The sequence below is a fragment of the Lepidochelys kempii genome, chromosome 11 (assembly GCF_965140265.1).
Source record: "Lepidochelys kempii isolate rLepKem1 chromosome 11, rLepKem1.hap2, whole genome shotgun sequence".
Lineage (NCBI taxonomy): Eukaryota > Metazoa > Chordata > Testudines > Cheloniidae > Lepidochelys > Lepidochelys kempii.
The window spans coordinates 21,294,023-21,316,254 of NC_133266.1; the positions used below are offsets into that span (position 1 = coordinate 21,294,023).

General features: G+C 39.8%; 1 protein-coding gene across 12 annotated transcripts in view; it reads right to left on the minus strand.

Moving 5' to 3' along the window:
* Positions 1–22,232, minus strand: part of LRP1B (LDL receptor related protein 1B) — a 1,327,274-nt gene that overhangs the window by 306,352 nt on the left and 998,690 nt on the right. For all 12 annotated transcript variants that reach the window (XM_073305381.1, XM_073305383.1, XM_073305382.1 and 9 more), the window contains 6 exons: positions 20,889–21,081; positions 20,218–20,343; positions 12,916–13,044; positions 9,259–9,378; positions 3,288–3,401; positions 2,882–3,031 (listed from right to left, as the gene is read on the minus strand). In XM_073305381.1, the coding sequence (XP_073161482.1) occupies positions 2,882–3,031; positions 3,288–3,401; positions 9,259–9,378; positions 12,916–13,044; positions 20,218–20,343; positions 20,889–21,081 (832 nt within the window). The remainder of the gene's footprint in view (positions 1–2,881; positions 3,032–3,287; positions 3,402–9,258; positions 9,379–12,915; positions 13,045–20,217; positions 20,344–20,888; positions 21,082–22,232) is intronic.

Sequence of the window (22,232 nt, forward strand, 5' to 3'; positions counted from 1 at the left end):
AAAAGAAGGGATGTTGCTTCTAGACTCTTGGGAGTGGGTTTACATCTCTTATCTGTCCTGCCAAAATTAGTGTTTTGACCTAGGAGCGAACTGTGATGTATGGGAAGTTGATGAAGATGGTGTTTTCTTATGAAAGTTTTGCCTCTTTCTGAAAGGTTAGGATAGTCTCTGGTGGCAAGAGCATGTAGGAGAAAAAGGTCTATGCAGTGTATGAACTGGTTATCTGATATGTTTCCTTTTAAGGGCCGTAGGGTATGAAGTGTGGCTTAAGAAATCTTCAGTGTATGAAGGGCATCATCTGTTTTGAGCTAAAAAAGCCCAGCCCTTTAAAGGTCAAGTCCTCCACCATGAATTGAATCTTCAATGGGAAGATAGAACCCTGAACCCATAAGGATCTTCTCATCACCACTGCCATAACCATTCATCATGGTGCAGTGTTTGCCACATCTTGGGCAGCTTGTAGGCTGGTCCTGGCCAGCATTTGGCCCTTGGTCACCAGAGAGGAAGATTCTTCCCTCAACACAGGAGGGAGTTTGTCTATGAATGTCGAGAACTTCTTATAATTTAAAAAATGCTATTTGGCCAGCAGAGCTTGATAAGTCACAATTCCATATTGCAAACTAGCTGACAAGTACGATTTTCTGCCAGATAAATCCCATCTTTTAGGCTCATATTACTTTGGTGTACTCTTATTTGGTTGTCTTGACTTTTTAATAACAGCTGTCACCACAAAGGAAATGGCACCAGATATGAGTAAAATAATAATCGCCCCCTGCCACGAGCACAGGAGCTGCTGTGACCAGAGTCTGCCAAAGAACTCGACCAGGGTCCATAACAGCATTGTTGATTGGAAGGTTATTTTATCTGCAGAAGAAGACTGAAAGGCGTCAATCAGTTTTTGAATAGATTCCTGAATCTCCTCAAGGGCAAGTTGCAAAGAGTCTGATACCCTCTTAAGATGGTCTTGAAACTCTTTAAAGGCTGTGGCCTACTAGGAGTGATCACAGCCTCATCTGGTGCTGATGAGTATTTCTCGTGGGGGCCAAGAAGTCAGCAGAGTGAGATGGGATCTCTTTGTCTAGGTCCTCAGACTGAGGAGACGCCTGAGTAGATTGTTACTCAAGAGCAGCACTGTAAGTCTGTTGTTGCAGCTGAAGAAACTGGCATTGAAGGCCCATGAATCGGTGTGGACATAAAAATGCTCAGTACCATGGGTAAAGATGGAGCCAGAACTACAGAAATCAAACTAGTGGAAAGTATTGGAGATTCTGATTCTTGTACACTTGGAGATTCCCTGTTGCTTTTTATGCTATCAGCACAGTATTGTGCAGCACAGCAAACAGCAGAGTGTAGGTGGAGAATGATGGCATTGACAATACCAGAGTCATCAGTACTGGTGATACCAGAGCACAAGATTGGAGCCTAATGGTACTGAGGAAGTAATTCAGGAAGTTGACAGTACCAAATTTCATGATGTGGAGGGGACTTGAGATGATGCATTACACGTTGGGACTTTTGTGTGCTGCTTCATTGTTGCAGATTCAATACCAAGATGGAATCAAGCCTCAGCAGTAGCCTTACGGGGCCACAAGGACTCTCTTGAGGTAGACTGGTGTGGGAAAGCTCTTCTTTTCTTAGAGGAGACCTTAGCTGGGGATCTGCCTCTCCGCGCCATGTACCTTCTTTGCATAACATCATTTTCAGTCTGCCTCAACTTCAGGGCTGAAGACGAAGCTGACAGAGCCTGAGATGATATAGACCCCATTCTGCCTGGAGTACTTTTAGATACCAACAGGTCATATACAGGTGGGTCAAAGGACCCATGGTCTAAAGCCAGTCTCATCAACCCATCCATTAAAAATATTTGGAGGCAAGCCTGCCTGGATTTTCAAGTCCTTTGTGTAAAGGACTTACATAACTTACATTTACCGGGGATGTGCAACTCCCCCATACAAAATAAACATTCCTTATGCCTGTCATTAACGGCCATAGTATCTTGACATTAGTGACAATATTCATAACCAGGGGACTGAGATGTAGTACCTGGAAGAAAATAATAAGGATTCTCCTGGTAAAAAGGAAACCTACCCTGAAAACACTACAAGTTTGGTGCCAAGCAGCAAACTAACTACAACTGGGGATTAGGATAATATCTACAAGGAATGAAAAGAGACAGCTAGCTGTACGTTCTAAGGGACAGAGAACAGCTCCATGTCAAAGCCACAGGCAGTGAGACAGTGGCAAGTGGCCTGCTCCACCCTTTTATGCCCTAGATGAAGGGCATGAGTATACTCAAGGTATGTGCATGGCCCCAACAGACAATGCTAGCCAAAAGTCTCCGGTCTCTGACGTGCTCCAAAAGTAGAATATGTATACAGAAAAGCAATCAAAGGAGAACAAGATTAATATAATCACCAAAACAATAAACAGATAACTCTTAAAGTGGAACAACTCTCCTCAAAGCTTTGTACTAAGTACTTCAATCAAACACCCATGAAAGCAGAGGGAAAAAAAATCAAGCAACACATACAATTGACTATTAAAAGTTACTCATAGGCTTTGGGCAATTTTGCTGAATCTTGACACTTTAGACATTTTGATGATTAAAGTTCCAATTAAATAAAAATAATTAATGACAGACATACAATGGGGAAAAATACAGCCAAAGACAATGCGGTTTTCTTCAGAGGAACCTCAGCATTAATTAGTGATAATTTGCATACCCCCTTAACACAGATAACATGGGTGAAGGAGGCAACTTCTTCTGAATATCTTTACTTGTACATTAAACACATAGTACTGAATGGATACATATTTTTCATAGTTTCTCTATATCTCTAGTACAGATATAGATTATTATTATTTTTCTTTTCACAATTACCTGGGCATTTTAATTCATCTGTATAATCTCCACAGTCGTTAGATCCATCACATATCCATTCTGGTAGTATACAAAGTGAAGTAGAATTACAACTAATAAACCCTGTAGATTTTACTCCAAGCTTATAGAAATAAGTGCAGTCTGTGTTATCTGGAAAGAGAAAATAAAATACTACACCATCAAATCTATATATTTATAGATCGATCAATCGATCAATGTCTTGATACGCTTTGCAACATGGGTTCCCAGACTATATTTTTTAGGGGCTATTCAGCTTTCCTGAACATATTAGTATCCAAGATAACAGTTAACACAAATAAGAGTTAATTGCAGATCAAATGTGGATAACATTTTAGCACTTTAAAGAGAGACAGAGACAAATGTGACAGAAAACTGAATTTCTTACTGCAATTCTTTTCATCTGAAGCATCTGCACAATCAATGAGCTGGTTGCATTGTGCTGATTTTGCAATGCAAATCCCTTCTGCACAGAGAAATTCTGTTGAAGCACATGTTGAATCTACAAAGTATATAGTAACAAAAAGAAACAGTTACATACAGTTTGCATTGCTTTGAAAGTTTATAAATAAACCACTCTTTTAAAGTAACCATGCATTTAAAGAAAGGTTAAAGCATGTATCACAAGTAATACCTTTATGTGAAAAGGCCTTAGAAAGAGATTTGTTTTATTTCTTACACATAAATTATCACAAGAGTTGAGAGTTCATAACATTTGCTGGAAAAGAAAGAACAGGTGCATCAAGCTGTTTTGTGCATTTAATGTACCAAAGTAAGATTTTCATTCAAAATGCACATTGTGATTACAAATGCTCCACTAGGAGATGGCCTTCAACATGACAGTTTCTTCAGTACTATAGCTTTTGACATTTTAATATTATAATTAATTACAAAGATAAGCTAAAGCTGCATAAACTCTAAAATAGTCACAATACTTAATATAAAAATCATAATACTTTGCATTTCTTATAAGCACCTTTCATGTGAAGATCTTGAGCACTTCATAAACATTTACTTATTACAATATTTTAGTGAGGTATGTAAATACAACTATTATTATTTCCATGTTTCAGAAGGATAAACCCATCAGGTAAGTGACCTGTCCAAGTCACAGATGGGGCAGGGGAGAAAAGAAAGAGAGGCACTGTACCAACATTTCAAGTACGTCTAAGAAGGAATAACGACACTTCAAGAAAACACCCATGGCTGGCCTGTGTCAGCTGACTGGGGCTTGTGGGGTTCGGCTTTTGGGACTATAAAATTGCAGTGCAGATGTTTGGGCTTAGGCTGGAGCCTGTGCTCTGGAACCCTCAGACCCAAGCCCGAACGTCTACATGGCAACTGTATAGCCCCACAGCCCAGACCCCATAAGCCCAAGCCAGCTGAAACAGACCAGGCATGGGTGTTTTATTACAGTGCACATATTCCTATAGTGTAAGAGTGCAGGAGGAGGTGGGCACTCCACCTACAACCCACCAGGGTAGGTAGATTTCAACAACAAAAGGTTAGGAACCATACGTTAATTTCTACAAAAATTCATTATAACACATAACTCCAAAGTACGAGTAACATCTGTTTCCAGCACATCTAGGACTCAGACAAGTGTTGAGTAATGACAGTAAGATGTTATTTGCCTGTTCACTTCACCTTCTCCTTGCTGAGGCTACAGAGGGGAGTTTAAATCTGATTGATTGTGGCAAGACAAGCTTTCCTTTTAAATATCCTGATCCTTTCTCCCTGGCAACTAAAATCTGTGTGGTCCAGGAAACCACAAAAATCTTTTCAACAACGCCTAAAACTATTTTTAAAAGTAAAAGGATATAAACATATCCATGACAGATCAGTTACTACTTTTTATTTGAAGTGTATTTATCAATAGGGTGGACAACGTAGTTTGGATAATTCAAATAATAACTTCCTGAACCTTCAACAACCAACTTGTGTCTGAATTTCAAGGAAGGATGGTTAACTCTTTACTTTCTCCTCCTGCTCCCCATAATTGTTGCTGGTGGTCTTCTGTGTAGCTGGGGACTTCCTCAGTACTGACACAAGACAGGACTAAGAATCCCAGAAAACACCAAATTTTTCAGAACTGGGGCTTCATAGCTGTGCTATACGGCATGGGAAGTATTTACCTGGGAGGCTTTATGGCTCATTTACACAAAATAGTTGCACTAGTTTAACTTAAACTGGTTTATAAACCAGAGCAATTAAATCAGTGCAACTGTCTGTGGACATTATAAACTCAGTTTATATCATCTTAAAATCACAACTTGAGTTAAACCAATGCAACTTTGTGTGTAGACCATGCGTCAGAGTCATGAAGTTCACTGTGCACATGAAGTTCAATGTGCACAGTAGTCCAGTATCTGCATGTGTTTCTAGAGACAGGGTACAAAGCCTTCATCCTCCTAAAGTATCAATCCTTTTATAAAGAGTGTTGCTGCTACCACTGGATGGGACAGAGAAGTCTCCCCATAACAGTGGTAGTGGGGAGAGAAGCAGAAAGTCTGGGATAGGTAGCTCTTTAAAAGCTTAGCAATTTCAATACACTTCAGATACACATCTGAACTTTGCATCAAACCAGAATTGTGAAACTCTAGAGGTTCATTCAACATTAATAAGGAGTCTTGTCAAGAACCACAGGAAGCAGTGTGTGCATTAGATTTAATCTCTGGTGAATAAACCTCTTAGATTCATTTGGAAATATTCACTATCTTGCTGCCATTCATCCATTAAGCTTGGGATGAAGTGCAAGCCTAGAAACCAGTATTTATTATTTGAAGAAACAGTTGATTTATTTGTGAATGAATCTTGATAGGAAAAAAAAGAAATGAAAAAAGGAACAGCATATTTATTTGTTACCTTTGGAAATGTCTTTAATTATTTTATTTCAGCTTGCTGTAGGTTTACTAAAATGTTTTAAAAGACTGCTCACTAAGAGATAAATCCTGCATGTACACCAAGAGCTCTTCTGCAGTAGAACAGTGCATTTCTGCATTGAGTTGGAGAGAATTTGGGAAGACCATACGAGATGCTCACTCCCCTGACACGAGAGACCAGCTCTGTCAGGGTGTCAGCATTATTCCCACTGCCACAACTTCAGAGAGAGTACGAGAGGCCCACAGAAAATAATCTATTAAAAACAAACAAAAAACACCACTTCTTCAGCCTATGGGTTCCACAATCCTACTCAGTTGTTACCAATGAAAGCAACACTAAACCCTGCATGTCTCACCTATATAAACAGAAACTTTTTTTTTATTTGAACTTGATTAAGTGGTGCCTGCTACAACAAGAAGCTTTTTTAGGGGGTGGGGGGGAATGGCCTATCTATATCTATATATATATCAGCTTAAAATCACAACTTGAGTTAAACCAATGCAACTTTGTGTGTAGGCCACGCCTCAGAGACATGAAGTTCAATGTGCACAGAAGTTAGTCCAATATCTGCATCTGTTTCTCCTTCAGAGATCTCCTTCAAAGATCATGGATGGATGGAAGCCCTTTGATAGATGGGTTATTTCCTTCTACCCTCCTATACGCCATCCACTAACAGCAATCCAGACAATGGTAGTGAGAAAAGGGTTAACGGGACAAATCTAGGGGAAGATATGAAACACTGATTTTGCTTTGTTTGGAATATTGTGTTTCTTGGTCTCAGACCCACCAACCCTATGGCTTTTTCCACAGACTATGAGATTTAAGACTTTCTAGGGCTATGAGGGGAAACCTCTTGGCCCAAGTAGAAATCCCTATGTGATTGGCTTCCTCTTCCCATTCTCTGAGCCAGAGCAGCTAATCACAGCTGTTGCCTCGGACAGATACAGCTCTCCCTTTCAGGAGCAGACAGGAGAGTTAAAGCAGGGTAGGAGTGAGGAGAGGAGCTGCTGGGCCCATACCATTTTCACAAGATGGAGGGGTAGTCCTGCAGAGACAGATCCCTGCAGCCTAGGTCCAGTTCTGCTCTCTCCTCCATCAAGTGAAAACTATATCAATCTGCCCTTGCATTCTCCCCTCCAAACCAGCACATTATTCATAGGAGAAGGGCAAGGATAAAGCAGCGTCCACCATGAGCTACTGGTTTTTTTTTTCTATTCCCTCTTCCCTACCTCCTTCCAGTAGAAAAGTGTGTTAGCTCTCCTACCTTCTCCACCCTCTGCTCCTGCAAGTCCGGGCATGGGGTGGGAGGTGCTCAACACACCTCATTACAGCTGCTCCTTCCCTTGACCCAAGCCTGGGAGGGAGGGTTAGAAGAGACCCCTACCATAGCTGTAACTTCCCTTAGCCTACAGGCAGGGTGCAGGGCACAGAGTGAAACACTGGCGATGGGAGCGGGGGGCGACACGGTGAAGTAGGCTCAGAGGCACCCTGCTGGAGGCCTCATGGTCTTGCCACACACTGTCCCAGGAAATGACAAGAAGAGAATCTTCCAAGATTGTGGAAGCAGCCCAGAGTGATTGTGGGGAAGCAGCCAATGAGAGAGGCTGCAGGGAGCAGTCATTCAGGGTCCAGTAGGAGCTGGAGGAGAGAGGTCTGTGTTTCTGGCTGGCTGAAAGAGCAGCAGGACCATGGACAACTCAGTGTGGGCAGGGACTGGGGGAGCTAAGGAGTTCCTGGTTTGCTGCTGGGACTCAGCCCAGAACAGTCTGCTGGCAGGGACCAAAGAAGGAGCTTCTGGCTGACTGCTAGGACTGAGTCCAACATAGCTGTGAGCAGGAACCGGGGAGTAAAGGAGCTCCTGACTAGCTGCTGGGACTGAGTGAGGGCTGCAAGAAGACAGTGTCTCAGGGAGCAAGCCCTGCTGGTACAGCCCCATACCTGGGCAGGGACGAGTTAAAGACTGTATACCCCAGAAGGGGTGTGTTCTGATGCACATATAGTATGTGAGACTCAGCTGCAGGGCTGAGTCACTGAAAAACTACCTGAGAAACCACCCACAGGGGTCACTAGAATTGAAAGATTGCAAACACACCCGACCAGAGGGGGGCACTCGCAAGAGATGGGTGCTATCCTGTTACAGGGAGTTAGAAAGCAGGGAAAGAGGAGAAGCAAGAAGTCAGTATGGCAGCCACAGGAGGATGGAGGGGAGATACACGGAAAAGTATGAGGGCCCTTCCTCCATTGCTGAAGGTGAGAAGCACTGCCCCCCAGTTCATCAAACCTCTGAACCCCTTACCTCCTTCCACAGAATGAACTGAGTTCTGGCCTCTCTCTCCTACAATTAATAATTTCTCTCTCTTCACTTCATTGTTTCCCCCATCCTTTTCTGAGGCACCACACTTTAGCACTCCCTTCCCCCTTCTCTGTGCCTTTCTCCCCTGCCCTGTACATACACCATCCCTTCCTTCCTTCTTTCTGACTTGGCATTCATGTAAGTGATTACAAAAATATGCAAATTAATGCAAAACTAATATCTAAAAGATTTTGCTCTGATGGTTCTGGCTTGAGATTTTGTCATAATTATACCTCTTTTGAAACATAACTCAGGATTTGTGTTGGTTATCAACTACTTTATATTCACTAACATTTGTAAAAGGACATTAAAATATTTATAGCATATGTATTTTAAAAATATTTTTTCCAATAAGCTTTGGACAGAGCCAAACTGCAATATGGCTGGGGAGAACTGACACTGAACATGGCTAGTGCAACCAGCAACATTATGTTTTCTCTTCATCCACAAAGCTGCCCAGATCCAGAATAGAGAACAAGACATACCACATACCACGCCCAGTATAACAAAGATGCCACAACACACATTGCTGCACAGAAAATCACAGCCACAACTTTTCCTGGAGGTTCCCACTGCCACAAAGCCCCATCTCACAAGTATGTGGGGCTTTTAGACACTATCTATCGAACCCTAATAATAGTCACTTAGACTATGACCAGATCAGAGGTTTTGGTCATGATGTAATGAAAGTTAAGTGATTCCCAATTAGTTCAAGTAAACACAATTGTACATACAAACCTAGACACTCTAGGATACAACCTTGGTTAAACCTAGGACTCTGCCATATGTCAATTTTTTTGGCTGGGTTTCTCTCTTTTCACATTACTTCTTTTCATCTAATATAATTTATACAGGAGCCAACACTGTGGAAAACCATCTGGGTCTCTTGTGAGCAGGTGGGGGAGAGAAGGAAGGAATGTATCTTCACCTACACTTACCCAGGAATATTTCACAGGCGTCAGCAAGCATTGTAATATTTCTTCTGATCTCTCTCTCTCAATCTAGTGCATGCACACACATTTGGTTTAGAGCCAAACCACACAAATAAAAGCAAATAAAAAGTATAATTCCAACCAAAATTACACATACATTCTAGACATAGATAGAAGCAGCTGGCATTTACCTTTACAGTCCAGTTCATCAGAGTTGTCACCACAGTCATTTGTGCCATCACACATTTTGTTGTTTGAAATACAACGGCGATTGTAACAAGGCCTAAAACCTCTCCGACAGCTTCTGTTTTCTGGTAAAGTAAATGTAATAGACATTGTATATAGAAATTTTACACAAATAATAAATAAGCACTTAATTTAAACAAACAAGCAAACATCCCAGAGACATTTCCTTCAGAAATGTTCACGGTAAGTTATAAAAAAATATGTGAAACTAATAATTTACTGTCCAACTGAAAGAAGTTGATGGACAAACACATAAACCAGTCAATTATTCTAATACCTCTACCTACAGAAAAAAAGAATTGTAAAGAAAACCTTAACTTTCAATGTTCAACATCTTGTGATGGTAAGAGTTTATTTTTTTTATTAATTTGTTTAAAACATCGTTCTGTTATAAATATAACTATGTTTATGTGGAATACACAAACACTGCTGCTCACCTAGAAACTGAAAAGATGCTGAATTTGTTCAGAAGCCAATGTCCTATACACATCTTGTCAAACATAATGAAGGTAAATTAAAGTAATAGAAAACATATTACTATTGTAACGGGGCAAGGCCAGATGGCTATAGAAAAGTAGTGGGAGATAGATATATTAACTCCAGGTAAACAAATCCCTGGTACCACAATAAGTTAAATGGCAGCTGCTCCAGGTCAATTAAGATACCTGGCGCCAATTAAGAACTTTCCAGAAGGCAGTGAGAACGATAGGTTAATTGGGACCCCTGAAGCCAATCAGGACTGGCTGAAACTAGTTAAAAGCCTCCCAGTTAGTCAGGTGGGTGTGGATGTCAGGAGCTGTGGGAGGAAGTTGCACTGTTGGAGAGACTGAGCAGTACACACCATATCAGGCACAAGGAAGGAGGCCCTGAGGTAAGGGTGAAGCGGAGCTTGAGGAAGTGGGGGCTGCTGTGGGGAAGTAGCCCAGGGAATGGTGCATGTCATGTTTCTAAAAGGTCAGCTACCATAGCTGATACAATTAGGGTCCCTGGGCTGGAGCCTGGAGTAGAGGGTGGGCCTGGGCTTCCCCCTTCCCTCCCCCCCCAGATTAATCACTGAGACTGGGAGACAACAGAGACTGTGCAAGGGTGGATAGCTTCTCCTCACCTCCCTTGCTGGCTTATGATGAAAATGGCTCAGTAGACTGTGACCCTTGTCTCTAGAGAGAGAAGGGTTATGTGGAGGGTCACAGTGAGCCTCTGAAGTGAGCAAAATCTGCCAGGAAATGCGGGAAACCATGGAGACAAGGACAGCTTTGTCACACTATCAAATGCTAGAATTGAGAGGGTAGCTAAACCGACCAAGTATGTTCATGCATGGAGTAAATCTGTATGGATTGCAAAGAAAAAGCTATGGCATCAAGACTCAGAGCTCTGGTCAACTGACTTGGGTTTGGGTTGCGGGGCTAAAAATTGCAGTGTAGACTTCCCATTGGGCCGGAGCCTGGAATATGAGACCCTCCCCCCTTGCTGGGTTTCAGAACCCAGGCTCAGCCTGAGCAGGAATGTCTACACTGCTATTTTTAGCCTCACAGTCCGAGCCCAAGTCAATTGACCCAGGCTTTGAGACTTGGCACTGTGGATTTTTCTTTTCAGAGTAGATATACTGTACCATGTTTAATTTTACACATGTGAATAGTAGAGCTTGTGAAATTTTTCAGGTGAGTAGATTTTTTGCTGCAAAAAATGCAGTTTCAGATCAACCAAATCTGTTCATGAATTTGCGAAATAGTTACTACTATTTTTTTCTGGCGCAATTTACAATATGGAGGAGGAAGTCATGATGGTGACCTTAGAAATTTTAATTCAGTGGTTAGGGCACTTACCTGGTATGTAGGAGACCTAGGTCCAATTCCCCCTTCTGCCTGATCTGGAGAAGGGATTTGAACTTGGGTCTCCATGAATGCCCTAGCCATTGGGCTATGGGATATTCTGGGTTGGATTTTCCTCAATCTCTTTCCCTCAATCTCCTATTGAAGTTTTTCCACCAAGTCTAAATAATTAAAGTAATTGGAGAAGGGATGTGAGCTTGGGTCTCCCACCTCCCAGGTGAGAGCCTGAATCACCAGACTATAGTCATTTTCACTCACTCTTCAGGCTCAATGACTATTCAAGTATTTTACACAAAGTGGAACAATTTCAATAGAAGTGAGCAAGAGGGGAAACAGGGGAGGAATTATGATTTTCAGAGAGACAATTCATTTCCTGGTCTGCTTGTGGAGTGGTACAGCTCTGTGCTGCTAGATAGAAAAGTTATCTTGTCTTAACTGTTTTCCCCTTAACTATCACCAACATTTTTTTTGTATTCTGTCCGCTCACTTTCTTGTTTGCTATGTTTTTTCCAACAATCTTCCACTAAAAACAATTCTTTTAGAATTACCTCCATATCAACGTGGTGCTATAATTATATTAATTATTTTGATCATGTAAAATATGCTAGGGACCTGTCAACAAGAACTTAAAAACACAGTCCTTATTTTCTGAGTAGCCCACAATCAAAGTTTGACAGAACACAAGTAAAGATCATAGATGGAGAAAGGGAAGAAGAACGAGAGGGAAAATATAGTATCACAAGATAACTAAACCTTGATGCCTGTTATTTTTTATCTTTTATTTTATTGTTACCTTTCTTCAACCTCATTCCTTGTAAGCAAGATGGTGAAGTGAGCTTGAGGCAAGACAGGTGACTTGATAAATGGTTTAGGGAGGGTGTAACAAATTTAAGGGGCAGTATAGATGAAGGCATGAAGAAGTTTGCAAGATGAATCTAAAGGGATATTAAGGATGGCATTACTGATGGAGTGAAGAGGGTGAGGAGTGACACATAATGAGACCAGTACGTAGGCAGAGGCTTCATGATGTTCAGCTTTGAATGTCAAGGAGTTTTAACTTAATGTACAGAATAATGGGCTGATGCAGTGGCTCAGCAAGGACTGTGACATGAGTGGGAAAGAGTATTTTCCTAACAACATTCTGGACAGACCGGAGTTGGCAAAGTGACTATCAGATATGTAGAAGGAACAGATTGTGGTAGATAAAGCTGGATATTGCAATGGTGTGGATGAGCAATTTGGCTGTTGGGACAGACAGGAAGCAACAGATTAGAAATGTGGTGGAAGAATAACAATACTTTCCTAACGTGTGGATGGAGAAGGAATGATAACCCCTTTACCCATCCAGGATGTAGATCTGCTTAACAGAAGATAACTGAGTTATCAGCTGTTACAAAGAACTGTAGTGGGGAGATTTTTGTTATACTCTACACTTATCTTTCTACTTTATAATACTTCCATACTAGTGTTTTCCTATTTTCAATCACTGACAATTTTAATGCAATTGTATTTAAAAGTGAAAGATAAATCTACATTGCCAGATTAAGGCTGAGAATAAGTAGGAGAAGATTTTCAGGTTTAGGTAAGTAGCTAGGTGGATTTCTTTTTGTTTTTGTTTTAAGACCAGAAATGGATGATATAACATATGTTGGGATTCAATGTACTTAATGTAAGCCAATGAATATAAAAACAATTTGAAAGACATTGAATTTAATATGAATAATGATGAAACCAAATTAAGAAACTGAAGTGACAATGTTTGAGAACACTTACCACAATAAAATAGTTTTTCATCCGATTTGTCCTTACAATGAGCAATGCCATCACAGGTCAGTTGGTAGTCAATGCATTCACCATTTCCACATTCAAACTCAGAGTAAATGTTGCATGTGGAGTTTTTAGCTAAACACACAAACACACACACAAAATACAAGTGTTAAAAAGCATTTTTAATAGTTTGCATTGCACAAGGAAATTAAGCAATATACAGTCCAAAACCAAATGACTTTGTCTGTGTTTTTGGAAACTGTGAATAGAAAGGTGTACAACTAGAATAATTAAACTTTCAGACTGGACTTGCTACCTAAACATCCCACAGCTGCTCAACTGATCTGCAGTTTCTGTGGATTTGATGAAATTGGGGATGGACTAAAGAGACAAGGCACACAAATTCAATGGCATAGCCCAGAAAGCCAATAATGTCACACAATCATACATGGTAACCAGTGTTTGCTAAATTGAGTCTGCTGAGAAGTAAGAAGACAAAAGAAGGGCCATATTGTATATCCAAATGAAGTCCTGACTCGTGTGGTAGTAGAGGCCTAAAATAAGAGGACTAAGAGTAAAAGTTGGATAAAAGAGAACCATTTCACCCATTTCCAAAGAACACTCTGCCCCAAAGTCCTGAATGCTATTCACCCACCACCCTTATTCTCTTTTGTGGGCTGAGCAGGTTGTAGACTGTGGATATTTGCCACTAAGCTATGTGTGCAGAGGAGCTGAGTAAGAGGAAGACAAACCCAACCTCATCAAAGTCCTGGTACCAGAGTCATAACAGAATTAAATCATATGCCTGACCTGAATAATGGGAACTTACTGGGGCTAATAACCAACAGTATGAAGGGCATCATTGCCAAGAATGTTAGCAACAACTAGTTTCTGACTGAAAGTTCCCAATACCACAGTGAAGGCTTTTTTCTTTCTCTTCTCTCATAAGAAATGAAAACCTCTGCAATCTTTTCAGCAGATGGAGCCTCCATGTCTGTCTTGTGAGGCAGAAGACTGGAACTTTTGTGGACTGGCTGCTCCAAGAGGGGCCAAAAACCATATTTATTCAGTAGACAGATCCACCTGACTCTGCTGAGAGGGAATGGAGGAGGAAAAGGAACATCGGACAAAACATGCACTCATTACAATAACTCCAACTATGGATTTTCCAGTGCATCATGTCTTCTTTAGTTATGTATACACTGGAATTTTTAATAACAGTTAAACCAGTGCTAACTAACACAATTGTAAATTCTAGTGTAGACACTACACAAACACTTGTCCCAGGACAGACACTTTGTTGTTAGCCATTTTTAATCCTAGGTTGCATGCTTCATTTTAAAAACACAACTAACAACAAATGTTTGTGTCATGCCAGCCCTTGTATTCACCACTATATTAATTAACATATGTTAAAACCTAACCTACAAAATTAAATGTAGACATACCCATTGTGTCTATCTTTTAGATTGTAAGCTCATTGGACATTGTAATGGGGTGAATCTGGCCCTTCGAGGCCCCCTGCTGGAAATCAAGCAGTCCTACCACACCCAACCCTAGGAAAGAGCAGGAGTGGTGGGTCCTCCAGGCTGCCTAGAGGGGCTGTGGGGAAACAGCCAATCAGAACCCAGCAGGATCATATAAAAGGAGCTGCTGGACAGAGCAGATTAGTCACTGGCTGGACCCTGGGCAGCAAGGACAGGTACAGGAGTTGCAATACCTGGACAGAGCAGTTGTTTGCTGGAGCCAAAGGAGCAAGGAAGGTGCCCTGGTTGATAACTATTTTAACTATCAACAGGGGTCACAGCAAGCAGAGCAAAGCTGAGAGAGTGCAGGTGCAGAGACACCTGGCAGGGGCACTCATGTGAGGTGAGTGGCCCCATCACAGACAGAGGTTGTCTTTCTTTTAGGGTATGGTACAGTAATGAGGACAGTGCTGGTGCTAACCAAATAAAAACAAATAATTTTAATTAGTTCCAGATGAGGTGAAACTAACCAAAGACTGTGATAGTTTTCCTAACGTATGGTTATGCATCTAGGCAAATTAGAGGCACTGATTTTGCTGAGGCTTCTAATTATTTTTATAACTCTGGGTTTGGCTCAGTTTTCCTCTCTCCTTTCCCTCACCAGCCCGTCATGAAATATCCCATGATGCATATTTTAATCTCTTAATGGAAGTGTTGAAATGCGTTGTGCCTCCTGGGTATTATTAATAACTCAAGATCTCTTCAATTGAGCACAGCCAAAAACTAAAGGAAAAACACCTTTATCACTATCCACCAGACGCTGCAACTAAAATCCCCAATAATATTTTATGGCTCTACGCAAATGTTCCGTCTGTAAACAAACATACTCTGCAGTGGTCAGGCAGATAATGTTCTACTTCTGCAGCTGAAGTGAAGTGATGGCCTGCAAAATTATCGCAGAAAATCAGTTGTTTACACCATACGGAGTACATCTGTATCTGCCACAAATCAACCACAGAAATGTGAAGTGTGAGCATGTTTTTAATCTGTTTACCAGAGGCAATAATGTAGTTATCATTTCAAAGGAAAACGTGTATGTATGTGTAACCTCTTGATTTCTGCTTTCTCTCACATATATTGACTTATCATTAGATTAATTAGCAACAGCAGTTAGGATAGTATTGCAGCATTTAAAACAATAATTTAATTGCTTTTGAACTTCATTAGAGCACACTTATTTTATAGGTATTGGTCTAAATGACTGAATTGTTGCTGAATGATTTTTTTAAATCCTGGGAGGTAAAGTACAAAAAGCTTATTTTGAGGAGGGGAAGGAGTTCGGTGAAGTGGTGATAACAATATGAAGATATTACCCTAATTCATGTTTTCCTACTGCTATAGTTCTGGTTGTTTTCATATCAGTCCCATTGTTTCATTCTAGAAGGAACAGAACTCTGTACTCTAGAAGATGAACCAGTCTGATTTGAAAGAATATTTCTATTTAGCTCCAATGTGAAGATAATTATGAAGTAAGAAGTGATGCACTGAAAACATGGATTCTGGATCAGGATAAAATCTGGACTATTCAGGATGGCAGTTTCGGTCAGAAATAACAACAAAAAAACCTTACAGGTCTATCGGACATTGAAGTTGAGAAACTCATGAGTCCTCCAAAGATTAGTTATGTGCATCTTAAAACATTTCATATGCCTTTCTTCCCCCATTTCTTATTATGTAGAAATATTATTAATTATTATTATTATTATTTATTATTTAGGATCCTGGGAATTACCATGCTGAATCAGACTCAGGGTCCACCTGGTTCTGTTCAATATCTTCATCAATGATTTAGATAATGGCATACAGAGTACACTTATAAAGTTTGTGGACAATACCAAGCGGGGAGGGGGTTGCAAGTGTTTTAGGGGGATTAAAATTCAAAATGATCTGGAGAAACTAGAGAAATGGTCTGAAGTAAATAGGATGAAATTCAATAGGGACAAATGCAAAGTACTCCATTTAGGAAGGAACAATCAGTTGCACACATACAAATTGGGAAATGACTGCTTAGTAAGAAGTATTGTGGAAAGAGATCTGGGGGTAATAATTGACCACAAGCTAAGTATGAGTCAACAGTGTAACACTGTTGCAAAAAAAGCAAACTTCATTTTGGGATGTATTAGCAGGAGTATTGTAAGCAAGACACAAAGTAATTTTTCCACTCTACTCCACTCTGATTAGGCCTCCACTGTAGTATTGTGTTCAGTTCTGGGCACCACATTTCAGGAAAATTGCGGACAAATTGGAAAGTCCAGAGAAGAGCAACAAAAATGATTAAAGGTCTAGAAAACATGACCTATGAAGGAAGATTAAAAAAAACTGGGTTTGTTTAGTCTGGAAAAGAGAAAACTGAGAAGGGACATGAGAACAGTTTCCAAGTACTGTATGTAAAAGATTGTTACAAGGAGGAGGAAGAAAAATTGTTTTTCTTAACCTCTTAGGATAGGACAAGAAGCAATAGGCTTAATTTGCAGCAAGGGAGGTTTAGGTTGGACATTAGGAAAAACTTCCTATCAGGGTGGTTAAACACTGGAATGAATTGCCTGGGAATTGGAGATTTGGAGATTTTTAAGAGCAGGTTAGACAAACACCTGTCAGGAATGGTCTAGATATTTAGTCCTACCAGGGGACTGGATTAGATGACCTCTTGAGGTCCCTTCCAGTTCTAGCATTCTAATCTAGTATCCTGTTTCTGACAGTGTTCAACACCAGATGCTTCAGTGGAAGGTACAGGAAACACACAGTAAGCAGATGCTGTATAATCTTTCCACTTTAAAATCTCATCCTAATCCCTAATAGCTAGTGATTGGGTTAAATCCTGAAGCATCAGGATTTTATCCATTCCAAAAATTTTTATTTGCATAGTCTATAAGTCTGGATATTCTTGTTATCCATATAAACATCCAATTTTTCTTTGAATCTTACCAAATTCTTGACTTCAGTATCTTGTGAAATAAGTTCCACAGACTAATTATGCACCAAGTGAAAAAGTATTTCCTTTTATCAGTTTTGAATTACCTACATTTCAATGTAAATGACTGTCCCTTTGTTCTTGTGTTTTGTGTGTGGGTGGGTGGGTGGGTATGTGAGAAGGAATAGAAGCTCCTGATCTCCCTTCTTTATATACTTATATACATACATATGTCCCCTCTTATCTGTCTCCTTTCTAAGGTAAACAATCCCAATATTTTCAGTCTGTCTTCATATGAAAGATTTTCCAGTGATCATTCTCATCACCGTTCTCTGAACCCCCTCTAATTCTGCAATATATTTTCTCATATGGGGTGACCAGCAGTTAACAGTTTTCTAGATTGAAACATAGTGACTCATATAATGACACTACAGTATTTTTGTAAGCCTAAAGTTAAGATTGCTTATTTTTCACATAACATGAGGACCTTGCATGAGGAGGCACAAGGCATACATTGAAGCTGTGCCAATTAAGGATTATAATGCTTTTGGGACATATAAATGCCATGCCATGCTCCAGACTTAATTATATTGGGGAATTTATTGCAAACCAGCTGTATGACCCATTCTCTCTCTCTCTCTCTCTCAGTTCTGAACCGTAGGTCATTACCAATACTTTTAGGGCTACACAAGACACGTGCTTCTTTACATAGTTACTGATGTCTTAATTAACATTTTCAGGAAATACTGCAATTACAATCTCAATTGATCACTACTGGCATTGATTTCACAGCTAGACTAAAATCTGCTGCTCAGTAAGTGTTACAGGTTTAATTAACATCTTTGTTACCACTACAAATCATCTATACAACTCATTATATCTCAATTATATAGCCAGTTAGAAGTGATTTTGCAGAAAGGCCTCCAAATCTAATGCACATTAACGGTGCATTACTTGACTTTAGATCAACTGTATCTACCCTGTTATGAAAGAAAAGTTTTAATTTCCATCCTACTACATAATTAAATACAAGCAAAAAGGATTTATGTTATTTTAAGGACCTTTTCATAATAAAATATAAAAGGACCAGCTTTAAACCACAGTGTACCATGTGCATGTGCTGGGTGTGGGGGGAAAGGATTCGGAGGATGTAGGGCTGATCTGCAATAATTTATTAATACTGTGTGTGACTGGTTATTGACATAGCTACTGTATGGCTACATTGGGTTACGGGAATGTTTACTGTATGCATATATTGCCTTATTTTAATAACAGGCTGTTAACAAAAAGACAACATAGTTGATCCAGATAAAATACCTCCTGTTAAACAGATCAAGCGGTTAAGGGACAACACCTGAGCTATTAGATGTAAAGCTAATTCCAGATTCTGGCTAGTTGTTATGACAAGGCTGGGAGTCTAAAGATCAAAAGTACACCAATGGTTAAAGTAGCTCTCTAGAGAAAAGATGGGAAGTTGTCAGGGGCTGTTCATGAGGAACAGGCTGATACAGATACAGGTCCAGCGGAGAGACCCTGAAGCAGTTGGGCCTTCCTAAACTTCACGGGGATGATAAGCCTGAGGAAAGATAGACGTGAACATGGACTGTTTTCAGTTTTTAATTTTTTTTCTTTAATGCTGCACTGCCGTCCTATAGTTAAGATTCAGCAATACTTCGTTTTAAGAGAGCTGTGTGGTCAAAGGCTCAAGGCCTAATACCTGAGGGGGTGCACTCAGAGAGACATGAGAGGGGCTGCTAACCTGGTAACCATGACAAAGGAATCGAATTACAGTGGGGCGAGTTGGAGGATTTCTGGCTAATTCAGACATAAGGAGTGGCATGTACTCCACTCCAAATCAGGCCAGCCTTGCTTGCTGATGGGGCTGGGAGGAAGAGGGGGCAGAGGATGTCAATACTCCACATTCTGAATGAGACTGGTCCCCGAAGCGGGGACCCAAGATGGCCCCTCTCCTAGCCTGCACAAGACGAAGAACATTAGGGATGTGGGAGGGGTAAGAGCAAGACAATTATACAATCCACCCTCAAAATCAAATATCAGAACCAGATTAATGCAAAGGGTGCACATATGTGCTGCATCCTTTCAGATCACTAGTTGCTACTTCTCCTCACATACACACCAGTTCAGCACCAGGTACAATATGGCCAATAATAGCCACAACGGATCTCCAGTGAATCTTCAACTACTTTATAAAAGATTTAGCTCTCTATCCTCTTCCTCACATTATTTTGTGTCACGGGGTGTCCAGTAGAGAACTAGAAAGATGTCTGTGGACAATGGCTTTGAAATAATTGATTTATATCACCTTTCATCCTAAAGGGTCCCAAACAGAGTACAAACTTATATACAAATTTATATACAACTATATAAAAGGAATAATTTAAGCAACACCCCTGCATGTTGGAATCTGACAGCTGTTTAACAAATTATAACAACGCTACACATTTTAGGACAGGAAGTGAAGAATACTGTACCCAACTGAGAAAAGAAAAAAAATCAGGGAATTGAAATAGACTATAATTAGTCAAGTTGGAATTTGGCCAGGACACTAAGGTTAACATTGTTACTTTTACAGAAGGCTGCATGGGATCTTTATTGGATAGAAATGTCAAAACTTTAGTTGTACATTCAAAAGATGTCATCTCCATTACCACAGTTCCCTCTAAAATCATTCTGGGGCATTGCTTAAGACTGGGAGAAGAAAGACACTTACTGAAGGACTAATGTTACTTCCTACAATAAACTGTAGAGGTCTCAAATCCATGTAACGGGTTAGCCCAAACCAATTTTGTTTGTGAGATCTGACGGGACCACACCACGGGGGGGATCACTACATCGACTAATATTACTTACTCACACATCTGTTGTCATCTATCAGCATTCGATCCCCCCTACATGAACAGTTCACTCGACCATCAGGAGTCAGAAGGCATAAGTCATGACAGCCTCCATTCATTTGTGCACAGGGAGACAGTTCACCTGAAAAATAAAGAACTTTTGTATTATCAAGTTAATAAAAACAGGCCATCTTCTATTAACTTTGTGATATCTGCTTCAATGCTTAGTATTATTTCAAAGATCAGACTTCAATGCAGTTCAGTCTCCTGGGTAAATGTGTTATGGGTCACTAATACATTGACAGATTTCTAATAAAAGTCTCTGTATATACCAGTTAGGTAGGAATGCCATGATGCCAGAGAGGTTACTGTATTTAATAAGATGGAGCTACTTTTAGCACAGGTATAAAACAATTAAATGAAATATCTGGAAATGACAAATATTTGCAAAGAATCTACTAAGTACTTTTCCATTCTGAATGCTAAATCCAGAAAATATACATAGTATTCCAAGAAAAATTAATTTCTTTGGAAAAGGTGTGTTCTCTATTTTTTAGTTAATATTCCACATAGTAAAAAGAAGAGGTTATGAAATGCCATAACACATAATTTGACGAAAGCTAATCTAAATTTCTGAAAGCAACTATATATAATTAAGAGCCCATTATATTTTGTTTTGTAACTTACAACTGTTAGTATCATTGGCAACAGCAATGATACCCATTGGCTGATGTGGTATATCAGATCGAAGAACTTTTGTATCTCCTCCTGTATATTTATTGGAGCGAAGAATAGCTCGTCTCACCCAGTCTGACCAAAAGATATAGTCATTATATACAGCCAGGCTGAGAAAAGTGCCTGGTCCAGACTTGACAATTACCTGAAGTACAGAAATGCATAAGAAAAACATTTAGATGGCAATCTAATGTAGATTTATTTACTTACTCAACCAACCTGTATTTTAATAATAACTGAGGGAAAGGAGACCAAGGCAGAGAATATTAGTAGACATTAAGGAAAGTAAAGCTAATTGGGAGACCTCAGTTAGAAGTTAGAACATATTATTTGAATAAAGGATGAGAGAGGGAGTGTTGTCTGGTGCTCTGAGTAGGGGATTAACACAAGCTCTGCACTGACTCACTGTGTCAACTTTGGACAAATCACTTATCACCCTGTACCTCAGTTTACCAATATCATAAAGCAGGAATAATACTACTTATCTACAGTAATTTATAAGTGTGTTGTGAGGTTTCACTTATCATTTATTTATTACTTCAAACATTTTAAAATGCAATTACAGCTTTGCTTTGCATGGTGCTTTGCATGCCTATTGCATAAAATAAAAACCACAGCATAAAAACATCCACCACAGCTCACATCCTCCTCAACTGCCTTATCAAAAAGGGGAAAAAATAGATTCTGCAGCATGCCTGTAAGGCTAACAAATCTGAATTCTGGCTAACCAAGTTGGGGAATAAGTTTCAAAATTGAAGACTGCTCCCTGAGACCATCCTGTCAGGTGCTCTATCTCATTTATATTCAGGGAGATGCAGGCCAAGTTAATGAATGTTTGTAAAGTGTTTTGAGATTCCCAGATGAAATAGGTCATATAAATGCAACAGAATATTACTAAATTACATTCCACTGGTCAAAACTTAGAGTTATTTAAAATATGGATTGTGGTTCACTTTACAGTATATTGTCAAAGACTTTGAACAAATGGAAATATTATTCCCACAGATATAGTTTCTATTTGTTTTCATCTCATTCCAGATGATGACTTTCCTAAAAAAATAATAGAAAAGACATGGGGCACTGCTTATCTGACAACACAGACACCAGTGGAGAATATAAAGAATGCAGTAAATATGAATTAAGATAATTTTATTTTCCTTATTGCTCAGAAACTCTACTAGATTAAATTCTAGCTGAAGAAGTAACCCCAAATTACATTATTTTCTTTGAGTGAACAATTATGGATTTTAAACTTTTAATGCTGCTATATGGATAAAATGGAAAAACAAATATATT